At 45.3% G+C, this 27,939-nt stretch overlaps 1 protein-coding gene across 3 annotated transcripts; it reads right to left on the bottom strand.

Annotated features, from left to right (window-relative positions):
- Positions 1 to 4,376: 4,376 nt before the first annotated feature.
- On the bottom strand, positions 4,377 to 24,320 carry LOC123766920 (uncharacterized). 3 transcript variants are annotated; one of them, XR_011223322.1, is made up of 3 exons: positions 23,979 to 24,320; positions 5,209 to 6,094; positions 4,377 to 5,142 (listed from the first exon to the last, which is right to left on the bottom strand). XR_011223322.1 is itself a non-coding variant. In XM_045756409.2 (2 exons), the coding sequence occupies exons 1-2, from the start codon at positions 24,228 to 24,230 to the stop codon at positions 5,816 to 5,818; spliced, it is 531 nt and encodes a 176-aa protein (XP_045612365.1). In that variant the 5' UTR covers positions 24,231 to 24,320; the 3' UTR covers positions 4,377 to 5,815. The 3 variants fall into 3 exon arrangements, 2 of the variants coding, with proteins under 2 accessions (XP_045612365.1, XP_069163545.1); XM_045756409.2 differs by having other exon boundaries at positions 4,377 to 6,094; XM_069307444.1 differs by lacking the exon at positions 23,979 to 24,320 and adding an exon at positions 12,895 to 13,989 and having other exon boundaries at positions 4,377 to 6,094.
- Between the last annotated feature and the right edge of the window lie 3,619 nt (positions 24,321 to 27,939).

Raw genomic sequence — 27,939 nt, 5'->3', positions numbered from 1 at the left:
AGAGGTTATCACAGGTTGAGAGGTTATCACAGGTTGAGAGGTTATCACAGGTTGAGAGGTTATCACAGGTTGAGAGGTTATCACAGGTTGAGAGGTTATCACAGGTTGAGAGGTTATCACAGGGTGAGAGGTTATCACAGGGTGAGAGGTTATCACAGGTTGAGAGGTTATCACAGGGTGAGAGGTTATCACAGGTTGAGAGGTTATCACAGGTTGAGAGGTTATCACAGGGTGAGAGGTTATCACAGGGTGAGAGGTTATCACAGGGTGAGAGGTTATCACAGGGTGAGAGGTTATCACAGGGTGAGAGGTTATCACAGGGTGAGAGGTTATCACAGGGTGAGAGGTTATCACAGGGTGAGAGGTTATCACAGGTTGAGAGGTTATCACAGGTTGAGAGGTTATCACAGGTTGAGAGGTTATCACAGGGTGAGAGGTTATCACAGGTTGAGAGGTTATCACAGGGTGAGAGGTTATCACAGGGTGAGAGGTTATCACAGGGTGAGAGGTTATCACAGGTTGAGAGGTTATCACAGGTTGAGAGGTTATCACAGGTTGAGAGGTTATCACAGGTTGAGAGGTTATCACAGGGTGAGAGGTTATCACAGGTTGAGAGGTTATCACAGGTTGAGAGGTTATCACAGGGTGAGAGGTTATCACAGGGTGAGAGGTTATCACAGGGTGAGAGGTTATCACAGGTTGAGAGGTTATCACAGGTTGAGAGGTTATCACAGGGTGAGAGGTTATCACAGGGTGAGAGGTTATCACAGGGTGAGAGGTTATCACAGGTTGAGAGGTTATCAGAGGCTTGCCCTTCCTGGTGACGCAGGAAAACAGGGTCTCATTACGTTACGTAACATTACTCCTACTCAAATTATGGATGACCGCGACACATTACCTAAATTTGGTAATGAGGAAGCCGCCCTGTTGGTCGGGGACCTCAACACCAAGCTCCTATATACCTTGTGACGCTAACCAACCGTCACTATGTTGGAGCAAGTGAGTCCTTGGTGACAGACGACCAATTCACCTCAGAAGCCGGAACATTAGATGCCACACTGGTTCTACACGCCCGGGACAGGGATACCGGTACACACATGTGCACTGAGCGCTGTTTGACGCCGTCAACATGAGCAAGGGAAACACATGTAACAGCTAAAGAAACACAGATTAATAGGGTCTGTTCCTCAGAGGTGACCTGAAGCCTCACTTTATTAACACTATAAGTGATTGGTTCATTGAACACCAAATCCATGAAGACATCAATTAGTTTGTTGGTGACCTTAATAACCAAGTTAACGCTGTTTCAGAGCCTTAAGTCACTAAAGAAACAAGGAAATGGTATGAAACTGAGGACATAAAGACGCTCAATAATGATGTACTCAGCATCTTGAGGTTATCTTGAGTTGATTTCGGGGCTTTGTTTTTATTGTCCCCGGCGGCCCGGTCCTTGACCAGGCCTCCACCCCCAGGGAGCAGCCCGTGACAGCTGACTAACACCCAGGTACCTATTTTACTGCTAGGTAACAGGGGCATAGGGTGAAAGAAACTCTGCCCATCGTTTCTCGCTGGCGCCCGGGATCGATCCCGTGACCATAGGATCACAAGTCCAGTGTACTGTCCGCTCGGCCGACCAGTTCCTTTGAGTAAATGAGTATCAGTAAAGACGCTCATTAATGATGTACTCGGCATGAGTAAAGACGCTCATTAATGATGTACTCAGCATGAGTAAAGAGTATTTATTTATTTATTTGTTTATTTATTTATTTATATACAAGAAGGTACATTGGGTTTGTGAGAATACATAGCATGGTACAGTAGTTGCACTCTTGTAAAGCCACTAGTACGCGCAACGTTTCGGGCAGAAACGCAACACATCACAGTAAAAGACACCAAGAGTTCTCCAAACTTGAGTGTCACGTGACCAGGGAAGACTAAAGACAACGACAGTATAATTGATTTTAACTCAAACCTCAGAAATTTAATATTAAGTAAGACACTAAAAACATCAACTAATTATAAGATATGTTAATACTGACCTGTGGCAGCCTGATAACCCACAAGTGTCTAGCTTCCTCATCTGTATAGACTCCTGCACGCTAGTAACCACCACCACTAAACCTTATATCATCTCTCCACTAACTTGGGGAATAATCACTGGTAATTTGGCGATGTAAAAACCTTCATTTTCTCAATTAATAAATCCCTTAGTGTGTGTCACTCAGTCAACACTGCATTAACAAACAAATAGAGGGCTGACTACTAGCAAACTCACCCTAACACTGAAAAAACATTGACCTTCAATAGTCGTGTTAACTACAATATTAACTACAATACAATATCAGTGAAATAATTGTATTTGCCTTGTAACAATTTATATCAAAATTTGCTAAAATTTTAATGATAATCTTTTCCTTTATTTTCGTATATATATGGACAAACATTTTCAAGAATGAAGTAAGTCAAGTCCAAATTTATCTCATGAGCATTTGAAGTCCATTTTGATAATTGACTCCTCAAGCTTGAAATGCAGTTCAGCAATGTATAGACATTGCAAAAGCAGTTCCGACGTTCGTATTAATCTTCTTGTGCAAATCTTCACGATTTCTTGGTTGCGACTGAAGGCGTCAGTTGCCACCCCACAGAGTATATATAGTATGAGTTAAATGAACAAATCCACAAGGGCCGTGACGAGGGTTCGAACCTACGTCCGAGAGCATCCCTCGGTTCATTTGATAGCATCACGCTATTGTGATTTCTGAGTGTAATACAGTATGAGTTACTTTTTCTTGAAAATATGTCCTGCTGCTTGTCGTTCTGTGCCCGGATCTCTTGCATGCAAAATAGTCAGGAAAAGTTAATACGGGTTATTTTTTTTTTTTAATTCTCTGATGTTTACTGTGAACTTGTGTAGAAAGGTACAGTGAATATATTATTGTTAGACCCGTTACTTTACATGTATTTGATTTGTTTTACTAAATTTCTTTCTCAAACTGTATTTATTTTTATTTTTGTATGCCACAAAACTGGGCAAATTTTCTTTTCAAGTAAACAGTTTTATAATTTCAGTAAATATAATTAATAACAAAAAGTTAATAGCCTATTTTTATCATCTGCAATTAAGTATGAGTTTTTTCCATGTCGAAATTAAATATTTTGACTTTTTTTTGTCTTACATAACATTTTGGAGTGGAAGGTCAACATGATATCATTGTTGTTGTCACATTACTCTTCTGTTATGAACCACCTCATACTCACTACCACAAAAGATCCAGATAAAACATATATATTTATCACACTGATTTGTTTCTTTGGGCCGCGAAACTGTGTGAAAAGTTTGAGTCCTGACTCAAGCTGACTCAAGACCTCGGCTTGATTTCAAGAGCTGGGATTAATAAGCGAGTGTCTGAACGAGAAGTGATTGTGTTCGCTGGACGGGTCATTAACTCCAGACAAACGGGTGTCATTGGTTTGTGAATTGTGTGTTCAAGTGTGGGTGTGGGCATGAGGCCAGGCGGGAGGAGGAGTGAGTGCGAGGATACACCTACAACACACGTCTCGAACATGTCCTCCACTCACAATTAAGTTTGTCAATTTAAATTTTGTAAATTTTGCCCTGAGGGGCGAGTTTATTGGGTAGCGCCACTCATCTTGTGAGTGGACACACCGCCATAGTGACAGTATTGGGCAGCGCTACTCATCCTGTGAGTGGACACACCGCCATAGTGACAGTATTGGGCAGCGCCACTCATCCTGTGAGTGGACACACCGCCATAGTGACAGTATTGGGCAGCGCCACTCATCTTGTGAGTGGACACACCGCCATAGTGACAGTATTGGGCAGCGCCACTCATCCTGTGAGTGGACACACCGCCATAGTGACAGTATTGGGCAGCGCCACTCATCCTGTGAGTGGACATACCGCCATAGCAGCATGTACAACACTCCCCAATAGGAAGAAAACCCGCTGGGTTGTATATCCTGTCACTATCGGCATTTTGGTAGGTCCCATAGTTCACATCTATACAAGTTGCCACATTGCTTAATAACTTTACCTTCGACTAGGTGGCAGGATGACCACCTTCACTGATAATGATATCACTACTGACTTTTTAGGTGAGTGATATCATCAGAAACAGTGACAGGCGGGCCCATTGAGGATGAACTATACCCCAGATGCCTTTCAGAATACTTCATCAAACTCGCTGTGCCTAGTAATGTTAGCTCAAGATCTGGATCAAACAAGTCCAGTGAGTTAGAAGCAACTGGAGCACATGTAACAGGACTTGACGTTAGGTTACATTCACCTCAACATCTTTCACACATATCACAGGAAGCTTGGTGTGGCTCAACGACCTTCCAACTAAAACAACAAGTCTGAATTAAGTTATTTATTACAACACTCCCAAGTTATGCAGGATTAACAAACATACACTTACTTTACGTCTTGCAATTATCTGCAACTTGACAGCTTTTGACAGTATATCATATGCTTGAATAGAGAGTATGTCTGTTCCTATTGACTGTATACCCATATTCTTCTATGGAACATGTCTTCCTATGGTACAAAACATGTAGGAATGAATCATCTCGTGGGCCCTGTATTTCTAATTGTAAGTTTTTACAGTTGTAAGAAACAGAATACAATGACTAAGTTTTTACAATTGTAAGAAACAGAATACAATGACTAAGTTTTTACAATTGTAAGAAACAGAATACAATGACTCCCGACGACCTTGTGTGTGTGTGTGTGTGTGTGTGTGTGTGTGTGTGTGTGTGTGTGTGTGTGTGTGTGTGTGTGTGTGTGTGTCATTGTTCCCTCATTATATATACAACCCCTAATCACTCTCTTGTATAATGAAGTATAACTAAACGTTAAAATACCTTTCAATTATACTCAGAAAAATAAATTATAGCAAACATATTAATCTTTGGTTCAGTGGACAACCATCCTCGTGTCAGAATGGTTCGTATTGGGTCATATAAATACAAGTACCATTACCATATTATTTCGGTCACCTCCTTGTGAGAATTTCAGCTTTATTAAAGCATTTTCATATGTTGTGTATTATATGAGGCATAATACATGGATTTTGTGTAATATTCTGCCTATTATGTATGGCTTTTTGTGTAATATTCTGCCTATTATGTATGGCTTTTTGTGTAATATTCTGCCTATTATGTATGGCTTTTTGTGTAATATTCTGCCTATTATACATGTCATAATACATGACTTGTGGGGAATATCTTGCCTATTATACATGCCATAATATATGGCTATTGTGTAATATTCTGCCTATTATATATATGGCATAATACATAACTTTTGTATAATATTCTGCTTATTATACATGACTTGTGTGTATTCTGTGTATCATACAAGCAATGATTCATGACTGTTGTGATATATTATGTGTCACACAGCACAAAATGTATGACTTATTTGTATAATATGTCACGTGTCCTGATGACAATAATCATACAAAAGTGCCGTCCTAATGATACAAAGTGGCTGTTGTATGACAACAATAGGCTGCTTGGTCATACACGTAGGTTCCTGTTTTCCTACTGTGCAGAGTTAATACAGCTTCTTCCGCTTTCAAAGCATTCCTGAGCAAAATTGTCCTGACAGCAATCACCTTCAGCAGCAGTGTCAGTCGCTGACGACGCAGGCGCTCGGTGTCAGTCGCTGATGACACGGCCTCAGTGCCAACCACTAACGACATCCTCAGTGTCAGTCGCTGACGACACAGCCTTCCAGTGCCAATGCTGGCATTGTCATTGGCTCGCTGATTGACGCGATGAGAGGCCAGGCTCACTGGTGCGCTGACTGGTCAAGTGACTGGGAAGCACCAGTCTTGGTGACCTCAGAGTATGACGGAGGACTGGCGTCTGGCTTCTCTCCTCCTGTCGTTAGACTGGCGCCTAGGTCGTGATCCAGAAGGATGTCATGTGTGGAGTCGTTCCCGGTCTGGTCTCCAGTGTAGAGTTGGTCGTAGGGAGGAGGTTTGGCCATTACTGAGTCGTACTTGGGCGGAGAATCAGCCTCACCAGTGCTGGCATCTGCGCCACCGCTCTCAAGGTCCTCCTCACTCTACCGGAACGAGAAAACATTATTATATGGAACAAAGACGGAGTTTTTGGTAAACAAATAACTTGGTATACATCTGATACTAACCACAAACTTGATCTGTGAATGAAAATGTTTTAACTACGATGGCTGTTTAGTTAGAAACACCCATCATAGAGATAACTCTGTCATTTACAAAATACCTTGTAAAGATTGTAATAAATTCTATATAGGTCAAACATCAAAAAAGTTTTGAAATCTCGAATTTCGCAGCATAAAAAAAATCTGTAAAATATGTTCAGTTATCTAATGCTCTATTCATTCAGTTGTCTGAAAATTCTCACCAAATTAATAGGGAGAGATCTTCTTCAATAACTACCTGAAAAATCATCTTCAACAGAAACATTATTGACTCTGCTTTAATACAAATTACAAATCCATACAATATTAACATTAATAATAATTTGTACAATTTGGATACATTTTTAATTCATCAATTAAAAACGATTTGAGTAAGATCACTAATGTATTGTACCTTTATAATTGGACATGCTTGGAACCTACATGGTTCATTCTCAAGTGAGGAGCCATGAGGGATCACATGATATATAACACTGAGAGGTCAGGTAACTGACCTCTCCTGACATAACTATCTCAGGAGAAAAGACTAAGAAAAAGAATAGAGGTAAAGTGAACACACAAGGAAAAGTGAGGTGATAGGATAATTGTAGCTCGGGTAACTGTAGTGGGAATTGTGTTTTGGTCAGTAACGTCGTCACTGGCATGTTTACATTCTGGTGTTGTTCTCACTCTCATGGTGTGGGAAGAGTGAATAATTCTTTAATGTGCATGTTTATGGTGGGTTGTTCTACTTTTATGCATAGACCTTCAAGAATTTATAATCTTCTTACATCTTGGGTTTTGTCTAATATGCAAGTGTTTTAATTCAGCATTTCTCTTGTTAAGAGAAAGTCATGGGCTTGTATCATGTGATTTGTAGGGGGGGGGGGGGGGGGCACCTGATAGAAGATGACAGGTTAAATGCCTCGTTAGCTTGGTCGACGTCATACCTATGTACATAGATTAAAGGTTACATCCTTCGTTGGGGGCAGGTGTACATATATACAACCCGTTCTCGCACTTGCTTACAGTCAATATTGGCTTATTTAATAAGTGCATATGTGACATACTAATTGATTATAAATATTGTAGTTTACCTTGAAAAGCTTCATAGAAAACACCGACCTAACCTAACCTTCTTAGTATGTTAAGATAAGCATCTTATTGCTTCTTAATTACAATTATTACTTAACCTATACCGTTGATAGGTTAAGTAATAATTGTAAATAAGAAGCAATAACATGCTTATCTTAACATACTAAGAAGGTTAGGTAAGGTCGGTGGTCATCTTTGTGTTATAGTATAAGATGGAGTCTGTGTTTTGGTTAAGGGTTGAGCTTTGTCCTCCTTTATGGATCATTTCCTTCATTACTCTTTCCTCTTTCTTGTATTCCCTGTACATGGTTGGATGTGTTCTATAGTTGTAGTGGCGATGTTGTGGTTTGTGTTCTTGTGTCAAGATGGTAGCAGCGGTGCAAGTGTTACAGCGGTGCAAGTGTTACAGCGGTGCAAGTGTTACAGCGGTGCAAGTGTTACAGCGGTGCAAGTGTTACAGCGGTCCAAGTGTTACAGCGGTGCAAGTGTTACAGCGGTCCAAGTGTTACAGCGGTCCAAGTGTTACAGCGGTGCAAGTGTTACAGCGGTGCAAGTGTTACAGCGGTGCAAGTGTTACAGCGGTGCAAGTGTTACAGCGGTGCAAGTGTTACAGCGGTGCAAGTGTTACAGCGGTGCAAGTGTTACAGCGGTGCAAGTGTTACAGCGGTCCAAGTGTTACAGCGGTCCAAGTGTTACAGCGGTCCAAGTGTTACAGCGGTCCAAGTGTTACAGCGGTGCAAGTGTTACAGCGGTGCAAGTGTTACAGCAGTCCAAGTGTTACAGCGGTCCAAGTGTGGTGTTATAGTGGTGTTGATCTTGTGGTAACTGTGGTCATTGTTCACCAGTGCTCTACCCGCCGCTTGCTCCATTCATGGCTGTGGTAAGGCTCGACGGGTATAAGCGCTGAGAACAATGCCTTCGTATCCTTGAGGCCATTCACTCCTGTGCAACAGCACTTGGCACGGGGATAGCTGCCCTAAACAACAAAATAATCAACACAATATGTATATATATACACATGGAGGCGATGAGTCACAATAACGTGGCTGAAGTATGTTGACCAGACCACACACTAGAAGGTGAAGGGACGACGACGTTTCGGCCCGTCCTGGACCATTCTCAAGTCGATTGGGAGACCCAAGAACACATTCACTATCGACTTGAGAATGGTCCAGGACGGACCGAAACGTCGTCGTCCCTTCACCTTCTAGTGTGTGGTCTGGTCAACATGTATATACACAAAATTGTCAGCTTGATAACACTGCTAACTTTTCTTATAGAGAGCACAGTAGTCTAACAGAAGACACAGACGTCACTGAGTTAGATAAGGTATTTCTTCAACGAAAACCTCTACTTAAAACAGAGATATTCAATAGACAAAACAATGCACTTTGCTTGCACGTAACAATGGCAGTGTTATGCAACCTTGAGGATAATTATATGATAGACATCAACATGGGCAGCTTGGTGAGGAAGGTCAGGAGATAACCTACACCCTACGACACTTGACCTACACCCTACGACACTTGACCCACACCCTACGACACTTGACCTACACCCTACGACACATGACCTACACCCTACGACACATGACCTACACCCTACGACACATAACCTACACCCTACGACACTTGACCCACACCCTACGACACTTGACCCACACCCTACGACACTTGACCTACACCCTACGACACATGACCTACACCCTACGACACATGACCTACACCCTACGACACATAACCTACACCCTACGACACTTGACCCACACCCTACGACACTTGACCCACACCCTACGACACATGACCTACACCCTACGACACATGACCTACACCCTACGACACATAACCTACACCCTACGACACTTGACCCACACCCTACGACACTTGACCCACACCCTACGACACATGACCTACACCCTACGACACATGACCCACACCCTACGACACATGACCTACACCCAACGACACATGACCTACACCCTACGACACATAACCTACGCCCTACGACACATGACCTACGCCCTACGACACATGACCTACACCCTACGACACATGACCTACGCCCTACGACACATGGCCTACACCCTACGACACATGACCCACACCGTCATGGACAACTCTGCAAGTTATTGTCTTCACAAGTGTGTGTGCTTTTGTCAAGGTGTTTTGTATACACCAAACAACGTATTGTTTAGTACAACACTGTCGCGTGTGTGTGTGTGTGTGTGTGTGTGTGTGTGTGTGTGTGTGTGTGTGTGTGTGTGTGTGTGTGTGTGTGTGTGTACTCACCTAGTTGTACTCACCTAGTTGTGCTTGCGGGGGTTGAGCTCTGGCTCTTTGGTCCCGCCTCTCAACTATCAATCAACTGGTGTACAGGTTCCTGAGCCTATTGGGCTCTATCATATCTACATTTGAAACTGTGTATGGAGTCAGCCTCCACCACATCACCCCCTAATGCATTCCATTTGTCAACCACTCTGACACTAAAAAAGTTCTTTCTAATATCTCTGTGGCTCATTTGGGCACTCAGTTTCCACCTGTGTCCCCTTGTGCGTGTTCCCCTTGTGGTAAATAGACTGTCTTTATCTACCCTATCAATCCCCTTCAGAATCTTGAATGTGGTGATCATGTCCCCCCTAACTCTTCTGTCTTCCAGCGAAGTGAGGTTTAATTCCCGTAGTCTCTCCTCGTAGCTCATACCTCTCAGCTCGGGTACTAGTCTGGTGGCAAACCTTTGAACCTTTTCCAGTTTAGTCTTATCCTTGACTAGATATGGACTCCATGCTGGGGCTGCATACTCCAGGATTGGCCTGACATATGTGGTATACAAAGTTCTGAATGATTCTTTACACAAGTTTCTGAATGCCGTTCGTATGTTGGCCAGCCTGGCATATGCCGCTGATGTTATCCGCTTGATATGTGCTGCAGGAGACAGGTCTGGCGTGATATCAACCCCCAAGTCTTTTTCCTTCTCTGACTCCTGAAGAATTTCCTCTCCCAGATGATACCTTGTATCTGGCCTCCTGCTCCCTACACCTATCTTCATTACATTACATTTGGTTGGGTTAAACTCTAACAACCATTTGTTCGACCATTCCTTCAGCTTGTCTAGGTCTTCTTGAAGCCTCAAACAGCCCTCTTCTGTTTTAATCCTTCTCATAATTTTAGCATCGTCCGCAAACATTGAGAGAAATGAATCGATACCCTCTGGGAGATCATTTACATATATCAGAAACAAGATAGGACCGAGTACAGAGCCCTGTGGGACTCCACTGGTGACTTCACGCCAATCGGAGGTCTCACCCCTCACCGTAACTCTCTGCTTCCTATTGCTTAGATACTCCCTTATCCACTGGAGCACCTTACCAGCTACACCTGCCTGTCTCTCCAGCTTATGTACCAGCCTCTTATGCGGTACTGTGTCAAAGGCTTTCCGACAATCCAAGAAAATGCAGTCCGCCCAGCCCTCTCTTTCTTGCTTAATCTGTGTCACCTGATCGTAGAATTCTATCAAGCCTGTAAGGCAAGATTTACCCTCCCTGAATCCATGTTGGCGATTTGTCACGAAGTCCCTTCTCTCCAGATGTGTTACCAGGTTTTTTCTCACGATCTTCTCCATCACCTTGCATGGTATACAAGTCAAGGACACTGGCCTGTAGTTCAGTGCCTCTTGTCTGTCGCCCTTTTTGTATATTGGGACCACATTCGCCGTCTTCCATATTTCTGGTAGGTCTCCCGTCTCTAGTGATTTACTATACACTATGGAGAGTGGCAAGCAAAGTGCCTCTGCACACTCTTTCAGTACCCATGGTGAGATCCCATCTGGACCAACCGCCTTTCTAACATCCAGATCCAGCAGGTGTCTCTTGACCTCCTCTCTCGTAATTTCGAACTCCTCCAAGGCCGCCTGGTTTACCTCCCTTTCTCCTAGCACAGTGACCTCACCCTGTTCTATTGTGAAGACCTCCTGGAACCTCTTGTTGAGTTCCTCACACACCTCTCTGTCATTCTCTGTATACCTGTCCTCGCCTGTTCTAAGTTTCAATACCTGTTCTTTCACTGTTGTTTTCCTTCTGATGTGACTGTGGAGTAGCTTTGGTTCGGTCTTGGCTTTGTTTGCTATATCATTTTCAAAATTTTTCTCTGCTTCTCTTCTCACCCTGACGTACTCATTCCTGGTTCTCTGGTATCTCTCCCTGCTTTCTGGTGTTCTGTTATTCCGGACACTGGCACTGTGTGTGTGTGTGTGTGTGTGTGTGTACTCACCTATATGTACTCACCTATATGTGCTTGCAGGATCGAGCATTGACTCTTGGATCCCGCCTTTCTAGCTATCGGTTGTTTACAGCAATGACTCCTGTCCCATTTCCCTATCATACCTAGTTTTAAAAGTATGAATAGTATTTGCTTCCACAACCTGTTCCCCAAGTGCATTCCATTTTTCTACTACTCTCACGCTAAAAGAAAACTTCCTAACATCTCTGTGACTCATCTGAGTTTCCAGTTTCCACCCATGTCCCCTCGTTTTGTTATTATTACGTGTGAACATTTGATCTATTTCCACTTTGTCAATTCCCCTGAGTATTTTATATGTCCCTATCATATCTCCTCTCTCCCTTCTTTTCTCTAGTGTCGTAAGGTTCAGTTCCTTCAGCCGCTCTTCATATCCCATCCCTCGTAGCTCTGGGACAAGCCTCGTCGCAAACCTCTGAACCTTCTCCAGTTTCTTTATGTGTTTCTTCAGGTGGGGGCTCCATGATGGCGCGGCATACTCTAAGACGGGTCTCACGTAGGCAGTGTAAAGCGCCCTAAAAGCTTCCTCATTTAGGTTTCTGAATGAAGTTCTAATTTTCGCCAGTGTAGAGTACGCTGCTGTCGTTATCCTATTTATATGTGCCTCAGGAGTTAGATTAGGTGTCACATCCACTCCCAGGTCTCTTTCTCGAATCGTTACAGGTAGGCTGTGTGTGTGTGTGTGTGGCTGTGTGTGTGTGTGTGTGTGTGTGTGTGTGTGTTGTCGAATCGTTACAGGTAGGCTGTGTGTGTGTGTGTGTAGGCTGTGTGTGTGTGTGTGTGTGTGTGTGTGTGTGTGTGTGTGTGTGTGTGTGTGTGTGTGTGTGTGTGTGTGTGTGTGTGTGTGTATTCACCTAGTTGTGTTTGCGGGGGTTGAGCTTTGCTCTTTCGGCCCGCCTCTCAACTGTCAATCATCTCTTTACTAACTACTATTTTTTTCCACCCCCCCCCCCACACACACACCCCAGGAAGCAGCCCGTGACAGCTGACTAACTCCCAGGTACCTATTTACTGCTAGGTAACAGGGGCATTCAGGGTGAAAGAAACTTTGCCCATTTGTTTCTGCATGGTGCGGGAATCAAACCCGCGCCACAGAATTACGAGTCCTGCGCGCTATCCACCAGGCTACAATGCCCCATACCAGGCTACCAGGGCCCATAGGGCCTGGTAGCCCACAGGCTGGTAGCCTGTGTGTGCGTGCGTGCGTGCGTGCGTGCACATCAAAGTACGACACGAGTATTTCGCTGCAGTTTCCAGTAAGGTGTTCAGGTCCCGGTCATGAAGCCCACCTCGCCTGAGGCGTAGACAGGAGCTAACCTGAAGGGCGTGTTGAAGGTAGGAGCCCCGTCGGCGCCACCAGCGGTGCCAGAGGCAGGTGAAGCAGCAGCACAAGGCGGTGATGCAGAGCACGATGAAGAAGGTATTGGGGTCGACCTTGTGGTTGTAGAAGAGGAGGGCCAAGAGTGCCATCGACGGGCCAATGGCCACACAGGAGACAACCAGGCACTCCAAACACCGCATCGTCTGGCTCTCTCAGCTACACTGACGTGTTGTGGTGGCCTTCATGCCCGTGGGCACACGCTGGCCTCAGGCGGGCTGGGGCACGCACTCATTCCTTACCTAACACTGGGCACGGTAAACATGCCATGCACTCATTCCTTACCTAACACTGGGCACGGTAAACATGCCATGCACTCATTCCTTACCTAACACTGGGCACGGTAAGCATGCCATGCACTCATTCCTTACCTAACACTGGGCACGGTAAACATGCCATGCACTCATTCCTTACCTAACACTGGGCACGGTAAACATGCCATGCACTCATTCCTTACCTAACACTGGGCACGGTAAACATGCCACGCACTCATTCCTTACCTAACACTGGGCACGGTAAACATTCAACGCACTCATTCCTTACCTAACACTGGGCACGGTAAACATTCCATGCACTCATTCCCTACCTAACACTGGGCACGGTAAACATTCCACGCACTCATTCCTTACCTAACACTGGGCACGGTAAACATTCCACGCACTCATTCCTTACCTAACTAAGAGAGTGCAAGGTTAACAAAGCACACAGCCAAGGTTCTCGCGTCGTTCAGAACAACGAGATATTTACTCTTTGTTCATGATGTTATTTCTTCTCCCCCGGAGTGTCCTGTCCACCCGCCTGGTCGTCTACAGTACACACAACGGTTTTAAATATAACATTATTGTGGAATAGGTTACTTAGCCTCCATTGATGGGCAAAACCACACATTAGACAGTGAAGAATCTGCGACGTTTCGGTCCATCTTGGACCATTATAAGCCTTGGTAATGGTCCAGGACGGACCGAAACGTGATAGTTTCTTTATTTACTGAAGTGCGGTTTGGTCGTGATCTCTTCAGTCACGTTATTGTACGCTGTTAGGATCCCTCAGCTTAGACCCACGACACCAGCCACACCCGCTACCCTCCCACCTACACCCACCACCTACACCCACCACCTACACCCACCACCTGCACCCACCACCCACACCCCCCACCTACACCCACCACCTACACCCTCCACCTGCACCCACCACCTACACCCTCCACCTACACCCTCCACCTCCACCCATCACCTACACCCATCACCTACACCCTCCACCTACACCCACTACCTACACCCACTACCTACACCCTCCACCTACACCCACCACCTACACCCATTACCTATACCCACCACCTACACCCCCCACCTACACCCACCACCTACACCCTCCACCTGCACCCACCACCTACACCCACCACCTACACCCTCCACCTCCACCCATCACCTACACCCATCACCTACACCCTCCACCTACACCCACTACCTACACCCACTACCTACACCCTCCACCTACACCCACCACCTACACCCATTACCTACACCCACCACCTACACCCACCACCTACACCCGCCACCTACACCCACCACCCCTGTAGGGTGCCAGTTCACCCATCTACCCCCACCTATACACCCAGCAATAATTAAGAGCTCGGGGGATACAAAGAACACAGGATCGTGTTCTTGAGAAAACATGTAAGGTGGTGTTCAAACTTTTAAGAAAGCTGTAAGTCGGGGACAAGACTGTGCAGATGTGTGCGTGCGTCTGCAAGCACCGAGGCAGGAGCCAGGTATACGCTCAGTAAAGAAAACAACGCTGAAAATCGACAGCTTCCTGAGTTGCATGATATCATGGCATGCTGAGTGGTATATCATGGCATGCTGAGTGGTATATCATGGCATGTTGAGTGGCATATCATGGCATGTTGAGTGGCATATCATGGCATGTTGAGTGGCATATCATGGCATGTTGAGTGGGATGATATCATGGTATGCTGAGTGGTATATCATGGCATGCTGAGTGGCATATCATGGCATGTTGAGTGGCATATCATAGCATGTTGAGTGGGATGATATCATGGTATGCTGAGTGGTATATCATGGCATGCTGAGTGGCATATCATGGCATGTTGAGTGGCATATCATGGCATGTTGAGTGGGATGATATCATGGTATGCTGAGTGGTATATCATGGCATGCTGAGTGGCATATCATGGCATGTTGAGTGGTATATCATGGCATGCTGAGTGGGATGATATCATGGCATGTTGAGTGGTATATCATGGCATGCTGAGTGGCATATCATGGCATGTTGAGTGGGATGATATCATGGCATGTTGAGTGGCATATCATGGCATGTTGAGTGGCATATCATGGCATGTTGAGTGGGATGATATCATGGCATGTTGAGTGGCATATCATGGCATGTTGAGTGGCATATCATGGCATGCTGAGTGGCATATCATGGCATGTTGAGTGGGATGATATCATGGCATGTTGAGTGGCATATCATGGCATGTTGAGTGGTATATCATGGCATGCTGAGTGGCATATCATGGCATGTTGAGTGGGATGATATCATGGCATGTTGAGTGGCATATCATGGCATGTTGAGTGGGATGATATCATGGCATGTTGAGTGGCATATCATGGCATGTTGAGTGGTATATCATGGCATGTTGAGTGGTATATCATGGCATGCTGAGTGGTATATCATGGCATGCTGAGTGGCATATCATGGCATGTTGAGTGGCATATCATGACATGTTGAGTGGGATGATATCATGGCATGTTGAGTGGTATATCATGGCATGCTGAGTGGCATATCATGGCATGTTGAGTGGTATATCATGGCATGCTGAGTGGCATATCATGGCATGCTGAGTGGTATATCATGGCATGCTGAGTGGTATATCATGGCATGTTGAGTGGTATATCATGGCATGCTGAGTGGCATATCATGGCATGCTGAGTGGTATATCATGGCATGTTGAGTGGTATATCATGGCATGCTGAGTGGGATGATATCATGGCATGTTGAGTGGTATATCATGGCATGCTGAGTGGGATGATATCATGGCATGTTGAGTGGTATATCATGGCATGCTGAGTGGCATATCATGGCATGTTGAGTGGGATGATATCATGGCATGTTGAGTGGTATATCATGGCATGCTGAGTGGGATGATATCATGGCATGTTGAGTGGTATATCATGGCATGCTGAGTGGGATGATATCATGGCATGTTGAGTGGTATATCATGGCATGCTGAGTGGCATATCATGGCATGTTGAGTGGGATGATATCATGGCATGTTGAGTGGGATGATATCATGGCATGCTGAGTGGTATATCATGGCATGCTGAGTGGCATATCATGGCATGCTGAGTGGGATGATATCATGGCATGTTGAGGGGTATATCATGGCATGCTGAGTGGGATGATATCATGGCATGCTGAGTGGCATATCATGGCATGTTGAGTGGGATGATATCATGGCATGCTGAGTGGTATATCATGGCATGCTGAGTGGCATATCATGGCATGTTGAGTGGTATATCATGGCATGCTGAGTGGGATGATATCATGGCATGTTGAGTGGTATATCATGGCATGCTGAGTGGGATGATATCATGGCATGCTGAGTGGTATATCATGGCATGCTGAGTGGTATATCATGGCATGCTGAGTGGGATGATATCATGGCATGTTGAGTGGTATATCATGGCATGCTGAGTGGGATGATATCATGGCATGTTGAGTGGTATATCATGGCATGCTGAGTGGGATGATATCATGGCATGTTGAGTGGTATATCATGGCATGCTGAGTGGTATATCATGGCATGTTGAGTGGGATGATATCATGGCATGTTGAGTGGTATATCATGGCATGTTGAGTGGGATGATATCATGGCATGTTGAGTGGTATATCATGGCATGCTGAGTGGCATATCATGGCATGTTGAGTGGGATGATATCATGGCATGTTGAGTGGCATATCATGGCATGTTGAGTGGTATATCATGGCATGTTGAGTGGGATGATATCATGGCATGCTGAGTGGTATATCATGGCATGCTGAGTGGCATATCATGGCATGTTGAGTGGGATGATATCATGGCATGTTGAGTGGCATATCATGGCATGTTGAGTGGTATATCATGGCATGTTGAGTGGGATGATATCATGGCATGTTGAGTGGTATATCATGGCATGCTGAGTGGCATATCATGGCATGTTGAGTGGGATGATATCATGGCATGTTGAGTGGTATATCATGGCATGTTGAGTGGGATGATATCATGGCATGTTGAGTGGAATGATATCATGGCATGTTGAGTGGTATATCATGGCATGTTGAGTGGGATGATATCATGGCATGTTGAGTGGTATATCATGGCATGTTGAGTGGGATGATATCATGGCATGTTGAGTGGAATGATATCATGGCATGTTGAGTGGCATATCATGGCATGTTGAGTGGGATGATATCATGGCATGTTGAGTGGCATATCATGGCATGTTGAGTGGGATGATATCATGGCATGTTGAGTGGCATATCATGGCATGTTGAGTGGTATATCATGGCATGTTGAGTGGTATATCATGGCATGCTGAGTGGTATATCATGGCATGCTGAGTGGCATATCATGGCATGTTGAGTGGCATATCATGACATGTTGAGTGGGATGATATCATGGCATGTTGAGTGGTATATCATGGCATGCTGAGTGGCATATCATGGCATGTTGAGTGGTATATCATGGCATGCTGAGTGGCATATCATGGCATGCTGAGTGGTATATCATGGCATGCTGAGTGGTATATCATGGCATGTTGAGTGGTATATCATGGCATGCTGAGTGGCATATCATGGCATGCTGAGTGGTATATCATGGCATGTTGAGTGGTATATCATGGCATGCTGAGTGGGATGATATCATGGCATGTTGAGTGGTATATCATGGCATGCTGAGTGGGATGATATCATGGCATGTTGAGTGGTATATCATGGCATGCTGAGTGGCATATCATGGCATGTTGAGTGGGATGATATCATGGCATGTTGAGTGGTATATCATGGCATGCTGAGTGGGATGATATCATGGCATGTTGAGTGGTATATCATGGCATGCTGAGTGGGATGATATCATGGCATGTTGAGTGGTATATCATGGCATGCTGAGTGGCATATCATGGCATGTTGAGTGGGATGATATCATGGCATGTTGAGTGGGATGATATCATGGCATGCTGAGTGGTATATCATGGCATGCTGAGTGGCATATCATGGCATGCTGAGTGGGATGATATCATGGCATGTTGAGTGGTATATCATGGCATGCTGAGTGGGATGATATCATGGCATGCTGAGTGGCATATCATGGCATGTTGAGTGGGATGATATCATGGCATGCTGAGTGGTATATCATGGCATGCTGAGTGGCATATCATGGCATGTTGAGTGGTATATCATGGCATGCTGAGTGGGATGATATCATGGCATGTTGAGTGGTATATCATGGCATGCTGAGTGGGATGATATCATGGCATGCTGAGTGGTATATCATGGCATGCTGAGTGGTATATCATGGCATGCTGAGTGGGATGATATCATGGCATGTTGAGTGGAATATCATGGCATGCTGAGTGGGATGATATCATGGCATGTTGAGTGGTATATCATGGCATGCTGAGTGGGATGATATCATGGCATGTTGAGTGGTATATCATGGCATGCTGAGTGGTATATCATGGCATGTTGAGTGGGATGATATCATGGCATGTTGAGTGGTATATCATGGCATGTTGAGTGGGATGATATCATGGCATGTTGAGTGGTATATCATGGCATGCTGAGTGGCATATCATGGCATGTTGAGTGGGATGATATCATGGCATGTTGAGTGGCATATCATGGCATGTTGAGTGGTATATCATGGCATGTTGAGTGGGATGATATCATGGCATGCTGAGTGGTATATCATGGCATGCTGAGTGGCATATCATGGCATGTTGAGTGGGATGATATCATGGCATGTTGAGTGGCATATCATGGCATGTTGAGTGGTATATCATGGCATGTTGAGTGGGATGATATCATGGCATGTTGAGTGGTATATCATGGCATGCTGAGTGGCATATCATGGCATGTTGAGTGGGATGATATCATGGCATGTTGAGTGGTATATCATGGCATGTTGAGTGGGATGATATCATGGCATGTTGAGTGGAATGATATCATGGCATGTTGAGTGGTATATCATGGCATGTTGAGTGGGATGATATCATGGCATGTTGAGTGGTATATCATGGCATGTTGAGTGGGATGATATCATGGCATGTTGAGTGGAATGATATCATGGCATGTTGAGTGGCATATCATGGCATGTTGAGTGGGATGATATCATGGCATGTTGAGTGGTATATCATGGCATGTTGAGTGGGATGATATCATGGCATGTTGAGTGGGATGATATCATGGCATGTTGAGTGGCATATCATGGCATGTTGAGTGGGATGATATCATGGCATGCTGAGTGGAATACCGATCCCAAGGATAACTGACGCCACTCGAATCGCTATAACATGTGCTGGACCGACAGGACAGACCATCTCACTTGAGACATAATGACTCATAACATGTGATCACTGGCCAGCCTTCCTTATCACAAACATTGGTAAAACACCATCACGACACCACAGACACCACCACCTCCAGCTTACCCATAACGTACCTCCAGCATATGAAGTTGATGGCACGTTTTGTATATATGTTTGGTCAAGGGGACAATGGTCATAGTGTCCCTTGCTCCGTCAACACAGGGCCATACATCTCCTTTTTTCCATTCAACATAGTGCCATTGAGTGTCTCTTGTTTGGTATTAACATAGTGCCAGAGAGTGCCCCCTTGTTCCCTTAACTTATTCATCATACAAACTCATGACTTTATCAACAACACCATCTGTCATCATCACCAAATTTCACATAATACAGATTCACAATTGTAATTATAACAATTGACAAATTTCCTCCAACATTTAGTTGCATGTAAAACAATCATTATGTTCGAACATGCCATTTTCTTTAACATCATAATAACATAACTGCAATATAACTTGTCATGGTATTGTTATGATCGTTTTCTTACAGTTTACATCAAGGGTTTGAGTAAAGTCTCATGTCTTGCATTGATCAGATCACAGGAAGTCAAGCTCCGCCATATACGACAATGTCAACACCTGACAGACGTTACCAATATGTGTGGAATAATAAACTCCACATTGTTTGAGTTGGGACAATAACATTTGGCAAATATTGATACTGTTATTAAAAAGATTTCCCATATTTTGCAGCCGCAAGATAACGTAAGATTTTAAGGGTTGACAAATGTTAATCATCTTGTTTGAGGAGCTGTTCACTTGAGACAGTTAAGCAAGTCCCAGCTGTGTCTGGGTACAAGTGACAGGATGAACAACCCAGCGGGTTTTCTTCCTATTGGGGAGTGTTGTACATGCTGCTATGGCGGTGTGTTCACTCACAGGATGAGTGGCGCTGCCCAATACTGTCACTATGACGGTGTGTCCACTCACAGGATGAGTGGCGCTGCCCAATACTGTCACTATGGCGGTGTGTCCACTCACAGGATGAGTGACGCTGCCCAATACTGTCACTATGGCGGTGTGTCCACTCACAGGATGAGTGGCGCTGCCCAATACTGTCACTATGGCGGTGTGTCCACTCACAGGATGAGTGGCGCTGCCCAATACTGTCACTATGGCGGTGTGTCCACTCACAGGATGAGTGACGCTGCCCAATAAACTCGCCCCTCGGGGCATAATTAAAACAATTAAATTAGGAAGCGAGCAATAACTGGTCAAGGCTGCAGTTGAGTTTATCACACAAGGATAAATACTTTATCATTGTTGGAGACTAAAAGGATTTGTGGCTTTTTGAGTTTCCACAAATCCCTGATTGATCTTCCTCAGGGCGCCACCCACAACAGTTGCCTAACTCCTAAGTACCAGTTTACAGCTGGGTGAACAGGGGCATCGGGTATAAGGAAACGTGCCCAAACGTCTCGCTCTGTCGAGGAGTGGAACCCGGGTCCAGTTGGTTATGAGCTGACATGTCTTCGTACACCTGATGTCTCTGTCCACCTAGCAGTAAGTAGGTACTTACCTATCAGTGACTACGGGGAGTGAGGTGTAGCTCTTGTGTCCCACCTACCAGCCTTCTTGTTGCCATATAATATAACTATTCTGTCGTTCGAATTCTTTGTCGAATCTGGCCTTAAAGCTGTGGATGGAGGTGGCTTCCACAACTTACTCTTTCAGTGCATTCCACTTGTTGACCCGTCCCCCCTCCCCCCCCCCTCCCCTCCCTCCCCCCCTCCTCCCCCCTCCTCCCCCCTCCCCCCCCTCCCCCGTGCTGGGAACAGCATTTCCTTAGATTTCTTTGGTTCTATTTAGGGAGGCTGTCCTTGTCCATCTTGTCCCCTCAGTATCGTGTATGTTGTTAACATATCCTCATTGTCACATGTGCCCTCTAGGGCCGTGAGATCTAGTTCCTCCAGCCTATACTTGTGTATTAATCATCTTAACTGTGGCATTAATCTTGTGGAAAACCTTTTTATATTTTTTGATTTTATGCTTCACAAGGTGAGGGGTCCAGGCCGGTGCTGCATATTCCAGTGTTGGTCTAACAAAGGTTGTGATATTTGCCTTGAAAGAGTCCTGATTCAACTTTCTAAACGACGCTGTAACGTTTGCCAGCGTCTCATATGCTGCCGATGACACCCTGTTTATGTGTGCCGCTGGGTCCATAGGTGAAGATTAAGGCAGGCAAGAGGCGGCACGGGTGCCTCTGGGGGCCGTGTTGGCATTATATGGGGACGCTCTTGTGGAAGGGGGTAAGCTACTTGGGCTGGACGGTAGAGCGACGGTCTCGCTTCATGCAGGTCGGCGTTCAATCCCCGACCGTCCAAGTGGTTGGATACCATTCCTTCCCCCCGTCCCATCCCAAATCCTTATCCTGACCCCTTCCCAGTGCTATATAGTCGTAATGATTTGGTGCTTTTCCCCTGATAATTCCCTTCCCTTCTTGTGGAAGGTCAGTAACTGGCCTTGCGGGACCCCATTATGTCTACCAGGCTGCCTGTCCCCGACAATGGGAACCATTAGTGGTAATAGTGCTGAATGGATCAATTAAATAATGCCATAATAGCTTCACAAGAGAACGTTTCTTGAGAGCATGACAAAACACTGAGGGGCAATTAATTCACTAATTTATTATACAATCTGTCACCAATATGGCCGACTTAGACAACAGCTGTAGTTTCCTGCCATAATACAGTAAGACCTTCTCCTAAGTTTATTAAAATAACAGGAAATGTACATGTTTATCTCTCAGAATGTTTGGTAACAGGTTTATTGTTTGTGATGTGTGTCTGTGTATGTACTAACACGTTGTACTGAACGGGGTGAGAATAGCTTGAGCTACCTCATCCCTTTGTGTGTATTTTACCACAATAAACTTATTTCAATTTCAATTAAAATAACAAAAATTGTAATTATTTATCTAAGCAATTAGATACACTGATGTACTTGCCTCTTCGTAGATATATATTTAATTGGTTTTGCCGGGGACAAGAAGCCTGCATCTATATACTTGTATCGCGCCCCCCCCCCTCCCCAAGGTGGGGGTCTGACCCCCCCTAACATACAACTTCACAACACTTGACTAACTGTTTACTGCTAGGTGAATAGTGGCGTCAGGTGAAAGGAGACATGCCTAAACATTTCTGTCCTAACCGAGAATCGAACCAAGGGTCCCCGATTGTGATTTCGAGGACGAAGCCAACTATGCTACTAGTATCTACCAGCATTTAATTGGAATTAGCAAAAACCACTCAAGTTTACCTGTGTTATCTTGACATCTTGAGGTTATCTTGAGATGATTTCGGGGCTTTAGTGTCCCCGCGGCCCGGTCCTCGACCAGGCCTCCACCCCCAGGAAGCAGCCCGTGACAGCTGACTAACACCCAGGTACCTATTTTACTGCTAGGTAACAGGGGCATAGGGTGAAAGAAACTCTGCCCATTGTTTCTCGCCGGCGCCTGGGATCGAACCCGGGACCACAGGATCACAAGTCCAGCGTGGTGTCCGCTCGGCCGACCGGCTCCCTTAACTTCCCTCTCCCTGTGTACCTCTTCCTCCGGCACATTTACAAGGTAGTCTCTCCGCTGACAGGTGTGAGTGTTGCCATATATATTACCACGAGTCATGAGCGCAGCTGCTGACAGGTGTGAGTGTTGCCATATTGCCATGAATGATACGTGCTGCTGATAAGATATGTTGCCATATTTTTCCGTCATGCGTGCTGCTGCTGGCAGGTGTGCCATATCCTGCCACGAGTCATGCGTACTGTCTCTGAAAGGTGTGTGTGAGTGTTGCCATATATTACCCTGGCTCATGTGTGGTGTGTGTGTTGCCATATGAGGCGCGGCAGGAACAGTGAGGCTCCTGGTACGTCCCGTGACGGAGCCATATGGTCAGTTCGTACCTTATTCCCAACATTGCTAGATCGCTTATATTAGCAAGTGTTACTCACTTAGATTCTGCCGTCACATTATTAGGAAAAACTTGTCTTAAGTTCAAGCTGCAAAGTTTTAAACAAACGTTTCAAGCCGCTCTTGCCAGCGTCGGTCAAGTTGGAAATATTTCCTTCGTCTATTAACTTGTGTCAAAAATGATCAACATAACCGCATATGTTGCTAAAGCTGGAACACTGTCTTATTGCTGACGAACACTGGTCACTGGTGAGCGACCGACTTCAACTTAAACATAACAAAAGATGAATCTTCGAAAACAAAAGAAAATCGTGTGGCAGGTGACTAGTTTGACTGGTTCATCTAGTTTAACTTTCCCTGTTGTTGCCTACCTACATTTTGTCCACTGAAGAACACCGCCAACAGTGGCAAGGTGTCACCCTTGATCCGTTATAAGGTGTAAGATGAGCCAGGGTGTTGAAGACACTGACCTGTGGGCGTCGAGACACGAGGCGGTAGTGGGCCAGGAGGAGCGAGACGCAGGCGCCGATGACAGACACCACCACCAGGAGGGAGAAGCCCCTGACGGAAGACCCGGGGGAGTGGAAGAGCACCACCAGCACCACCAGCGCCGGCACAGTCCCAAACACACACAAGATCAGTAACTCCGCCAGCGGGTTGACGCTGCAACGTCGCGGACTGCTCATGGTGCCGGCTATCTCACTTGTGGTTGTGGCAGCCATGATAACACGTGTATATAGCGACTGCTGTCGGCCCCAGACACACACACACACACACCCGGCACGGCCTCGCTGGTGCAGAGGAGTGGTGCTGAGAGCACACACCACCTCTAGGAAAACTCACCTATTTCCTGTTTGCTGACGGGGAAGCAGGGTACAAACGTATGCCTTGACGTGCTTTCAACACTCTCTGCAACACTACAGGTTTTTCCTTTTCCTTTTGCATTTTGAGGAATACATTTCAGGGATCACATTGTTGCATCACGTCGTTACATCATTGCGTCACGCGATCACATTCTTGCGTCACGCGATCACATTCTTGCGTCACGCGATCACATTCTTGCGTCACGCGATCTGCGTGTAAACAAACACGATTATTTTTCATTATTTTGGTGTTTGAATCATTTGTCATCTTGTGTTGTTAGGGTTTACCAGCTGTTTGCTTCATAATATATGCCAAGAGCAGTCTACCTTTGTCTTGCCTAAGTTGCTCCTACTATATATTGTCATACTAATAACTTTAATATATTTTACAACCAAAGTATATTATACTAGGAAAATACAATATATTAGCAAATTATATTATGCTAACAAAGTATATTATACTAGGAAAATATAATATACTAGCAAATTATATTATGCTAACAAAGTATATTATACTAGGAAAAATATATAATATAGTGTACTAGACAAAACTTTCCCAGTGTGAGTTCCTTCGCCCCAGACACTCAGGCCTCTCCCTCAGCTCTCCTCATAACAATCTCTTCATCTCCTTAGAAGAGATAATTGTATTCTTAGAAGAGATAATTGTATTCTTAGAAGAGATAATTGTATTCTTAGAAGAGATAATTGTATTCTTAGAAAAGCTGAATGTATTCTGCGTCAGTCATCAATTACCAGACGCAGCTCTATGAACGCCTGGCACCCAGCCACTATACTATATATATACCCGAATTCACCCAAGGGTGAGCGACGGGGACATGAAGCCTGCGGCTTGTCAAAAGACGCCTCCTGTTCCATGAGGATTTTTCCAAGTGGATTACATAGTGGTTCTAAGCCAGGGTTCTAAGCCAGGGTTCTAAGCCAGGGTTCTAAGCCAGGGTTCTAAGCTACCAATGAGGACAAGGCGTTACCACAACATTTCTTATTGTGACGTCGGAATAGTGTTGTTACAACTTTGAGGTAACGTTGTGTGTTTCATAGGAGCTGAGGTCACACCACAGGTAACGGAGAGGAAGGGGGAGGGGGGGGGGGGGAGTGCATATACAGGGAACATTCAGGACAAGGTATACACACATACACGGAACATAGAGGGACAAGGTATACACACATACAGGGAACATTGAGGGGCAAGGTATACACACATACAGGGAACATAGAGGGGCAAGGTATACACACATACAGGGAACATAGAGGGGCAAGGTATACTCACATACAGGGAACATAGAGGGCCAAGTTATACACACATACAGGGAACAGAGAACAAGGTATACACATTTACAGGGAACATAGAGGCCAAGGTATACACACATACAGGGAACAGAGAACAAGGTATACACATTTACAGGGAACATAGAGGCCAAGGTATACACACATACAGGGAACAGAGAACAAGGTATACACATATACAGGGAACATAGAGGCCAAGGTATACACACATACAGGGAACAACATGCAAGCAAAAACATATTGACGTCATTGAAACCTGTTTCCAAGTGGAACACAGAGAACGTTTGAGGAAAACTTTTGCACACTGATTGAACGGCAGACATAATGTGAGCTGAGAGTGTTACGACACGTAACGTGAGCTGAGAGTGTGTTACGACACGTAACGTGAGCTGAGAATGTGTTGCGACACATAACGTGAGCTGAGAGTGTGTTGCGACACGTAACGTGAGCTGAGAGTGTGTTACGACACGTAACGTGAGCTGAGAATGTGTTGCGACACGTAACGTGAGCTGAGAGTGTGTTACGACACGTAACGTGAGCTGAGAATGTGTTGCGACACATAACGTGAGCTGAGAGTGTGTTGCGACACGTAACGTGAGCTGAGAGTGTGTTACGACACGTAACGTGAGCTGAGAATGTGTTGCGACACGTAACGTGAGCTGAGAGTGTGTTACGACACGTAACGTGAGCTGAGAATGTGTTGCGACACATAACGTGAGCTGAGAGTGTGTTGCGACACATAACGTGAGCTGAGAGTGTGTTACGACACGTAACGTGAGCTGAGAGTGTGTTGCGACACGTAACGTGAGCTGAGAGTGTGTTACGACACGTAACGTGAGCTGAGAATGTGTTGCGACACGTAACGTGAGCTGAGAGTGTGTTATGACACGTAACGTGAGCTGAGAATGTGTTGCGACACGTAACGTGAGCTGAGAGTGTGTTACGACACGTAACGTGAGCTGAGAATGTGTTGCGACACATAACGTGAGCTGAGAGTGTGTTGCGACACATAACGTGAGCTGAGAGTGTGTTACGACACGTAACGTGAGCTGAGAGTGTGTTGCGACACGTAACGTGAGCTGAGAGTGTGTTACGACACGTAACGTGAGCTGAGAATGTGTTGCGACACGTAACGTGAGCTGAGAGTGTGTTACGACACGTAACGTGAGCTGAGAGTGTGTTGCGACACATAACGTGAGCTGAGAGTGTGTTGCGACACGTAACGTGAGCTGAGAATGTGTTGCGACACATAACGTGAGCTGAGAGTGTGTTACGACACGTAACGTGAGCTGAGTGTGTGTTGCTACACGTAACGTGAGCTGAGAATGTGTTGCGACACGTAACGTGAGCTGAGAATGTGTTGCGACACGTAACGTGAGCTGAGAATGTGTTGCGACACATAACGTGAGCTGAGAGTGTGTTACGACACGTAACGTGAGCTGAGAGTGTGTTGCGACACGTAACGTGAGCTGAGAGAGTGTGTTGTGACACATAATGTGAGCTGAGAGTGTGTTGCGACACGTAACGTGAGCTGAGAGTGTGTTGCGACACGTAACGTGAGCTGAGAGTGTGTTGCGACACGTAACGTGAGCTGAGAGTGTGTTGCGACACGTAACGTGAGCTGAGAATGTGTTGCGACACATAACGTGAGCTGAGAGTGTGTTACGACACGTAACGTGAGCTGAGAGTGTGTTGCGACACGTAACGTGAGCTGAGAGAGTGTGTTGTGACACATAATATGAGCTGAGAGTGTGTTGCGACACGTAACGTGAGCTGAGAGTGTGTTGCGACACATAACGTGAGCTGAGAGTGTGTTGCGACACGTAACGTGAGCTGAGAGTGTGTGTTGTGACACGTAACGTGAGCTGAGAGTGTGTTGCGACACGTAACGTGAGCTGAGAGTGTGTTACGACACGTAACGTGAGCTGAGAGTGTGTTGCGACACATAACGTGAGCTGAGAGTGTGTTACGACACGTAACGTGAGCTGAGAGTGTGTTACGACACGTAACGTGAGCTGAGAGTGTGTTACGACACGTAACGTGAGCTGAGAGTGTGTGTTGTGACACATAACATGTGAGCTGAGAGTGTGTTGTGACACATAACATGTGAGCTGAGAGTGTGTTGTGACACATAACATGTGAGCTGAGAGTGTGTTGTGATACATAACATGTGAGCTGAGACTAGGTTGTGACACATAACATGTGAGCTGAGAGTGTGTTGTGACACATAACATGTGAGCTGAGAGTGTTTTGTGACACATAA

The sequence above is a fragment of the Procambarus clarkii genome, chromosome 60 (genome assembly GCF_040958095.1).
Source record: "Procambarus clarkii isolate CNS0578487 chromosome 60, FALCON_Pclarkii_2.0, whole genome shotgun sequence".
Taxonomy (NCBI): Eukaryota; Metazoa; Arthropoda; class Malacostraca; order Decapoda; family Cambaridae; genus Procambarus; species Procambarus clarkii.
This window is presented reverse-complemented; position numbering and strand designations above follow the sequence as displayed.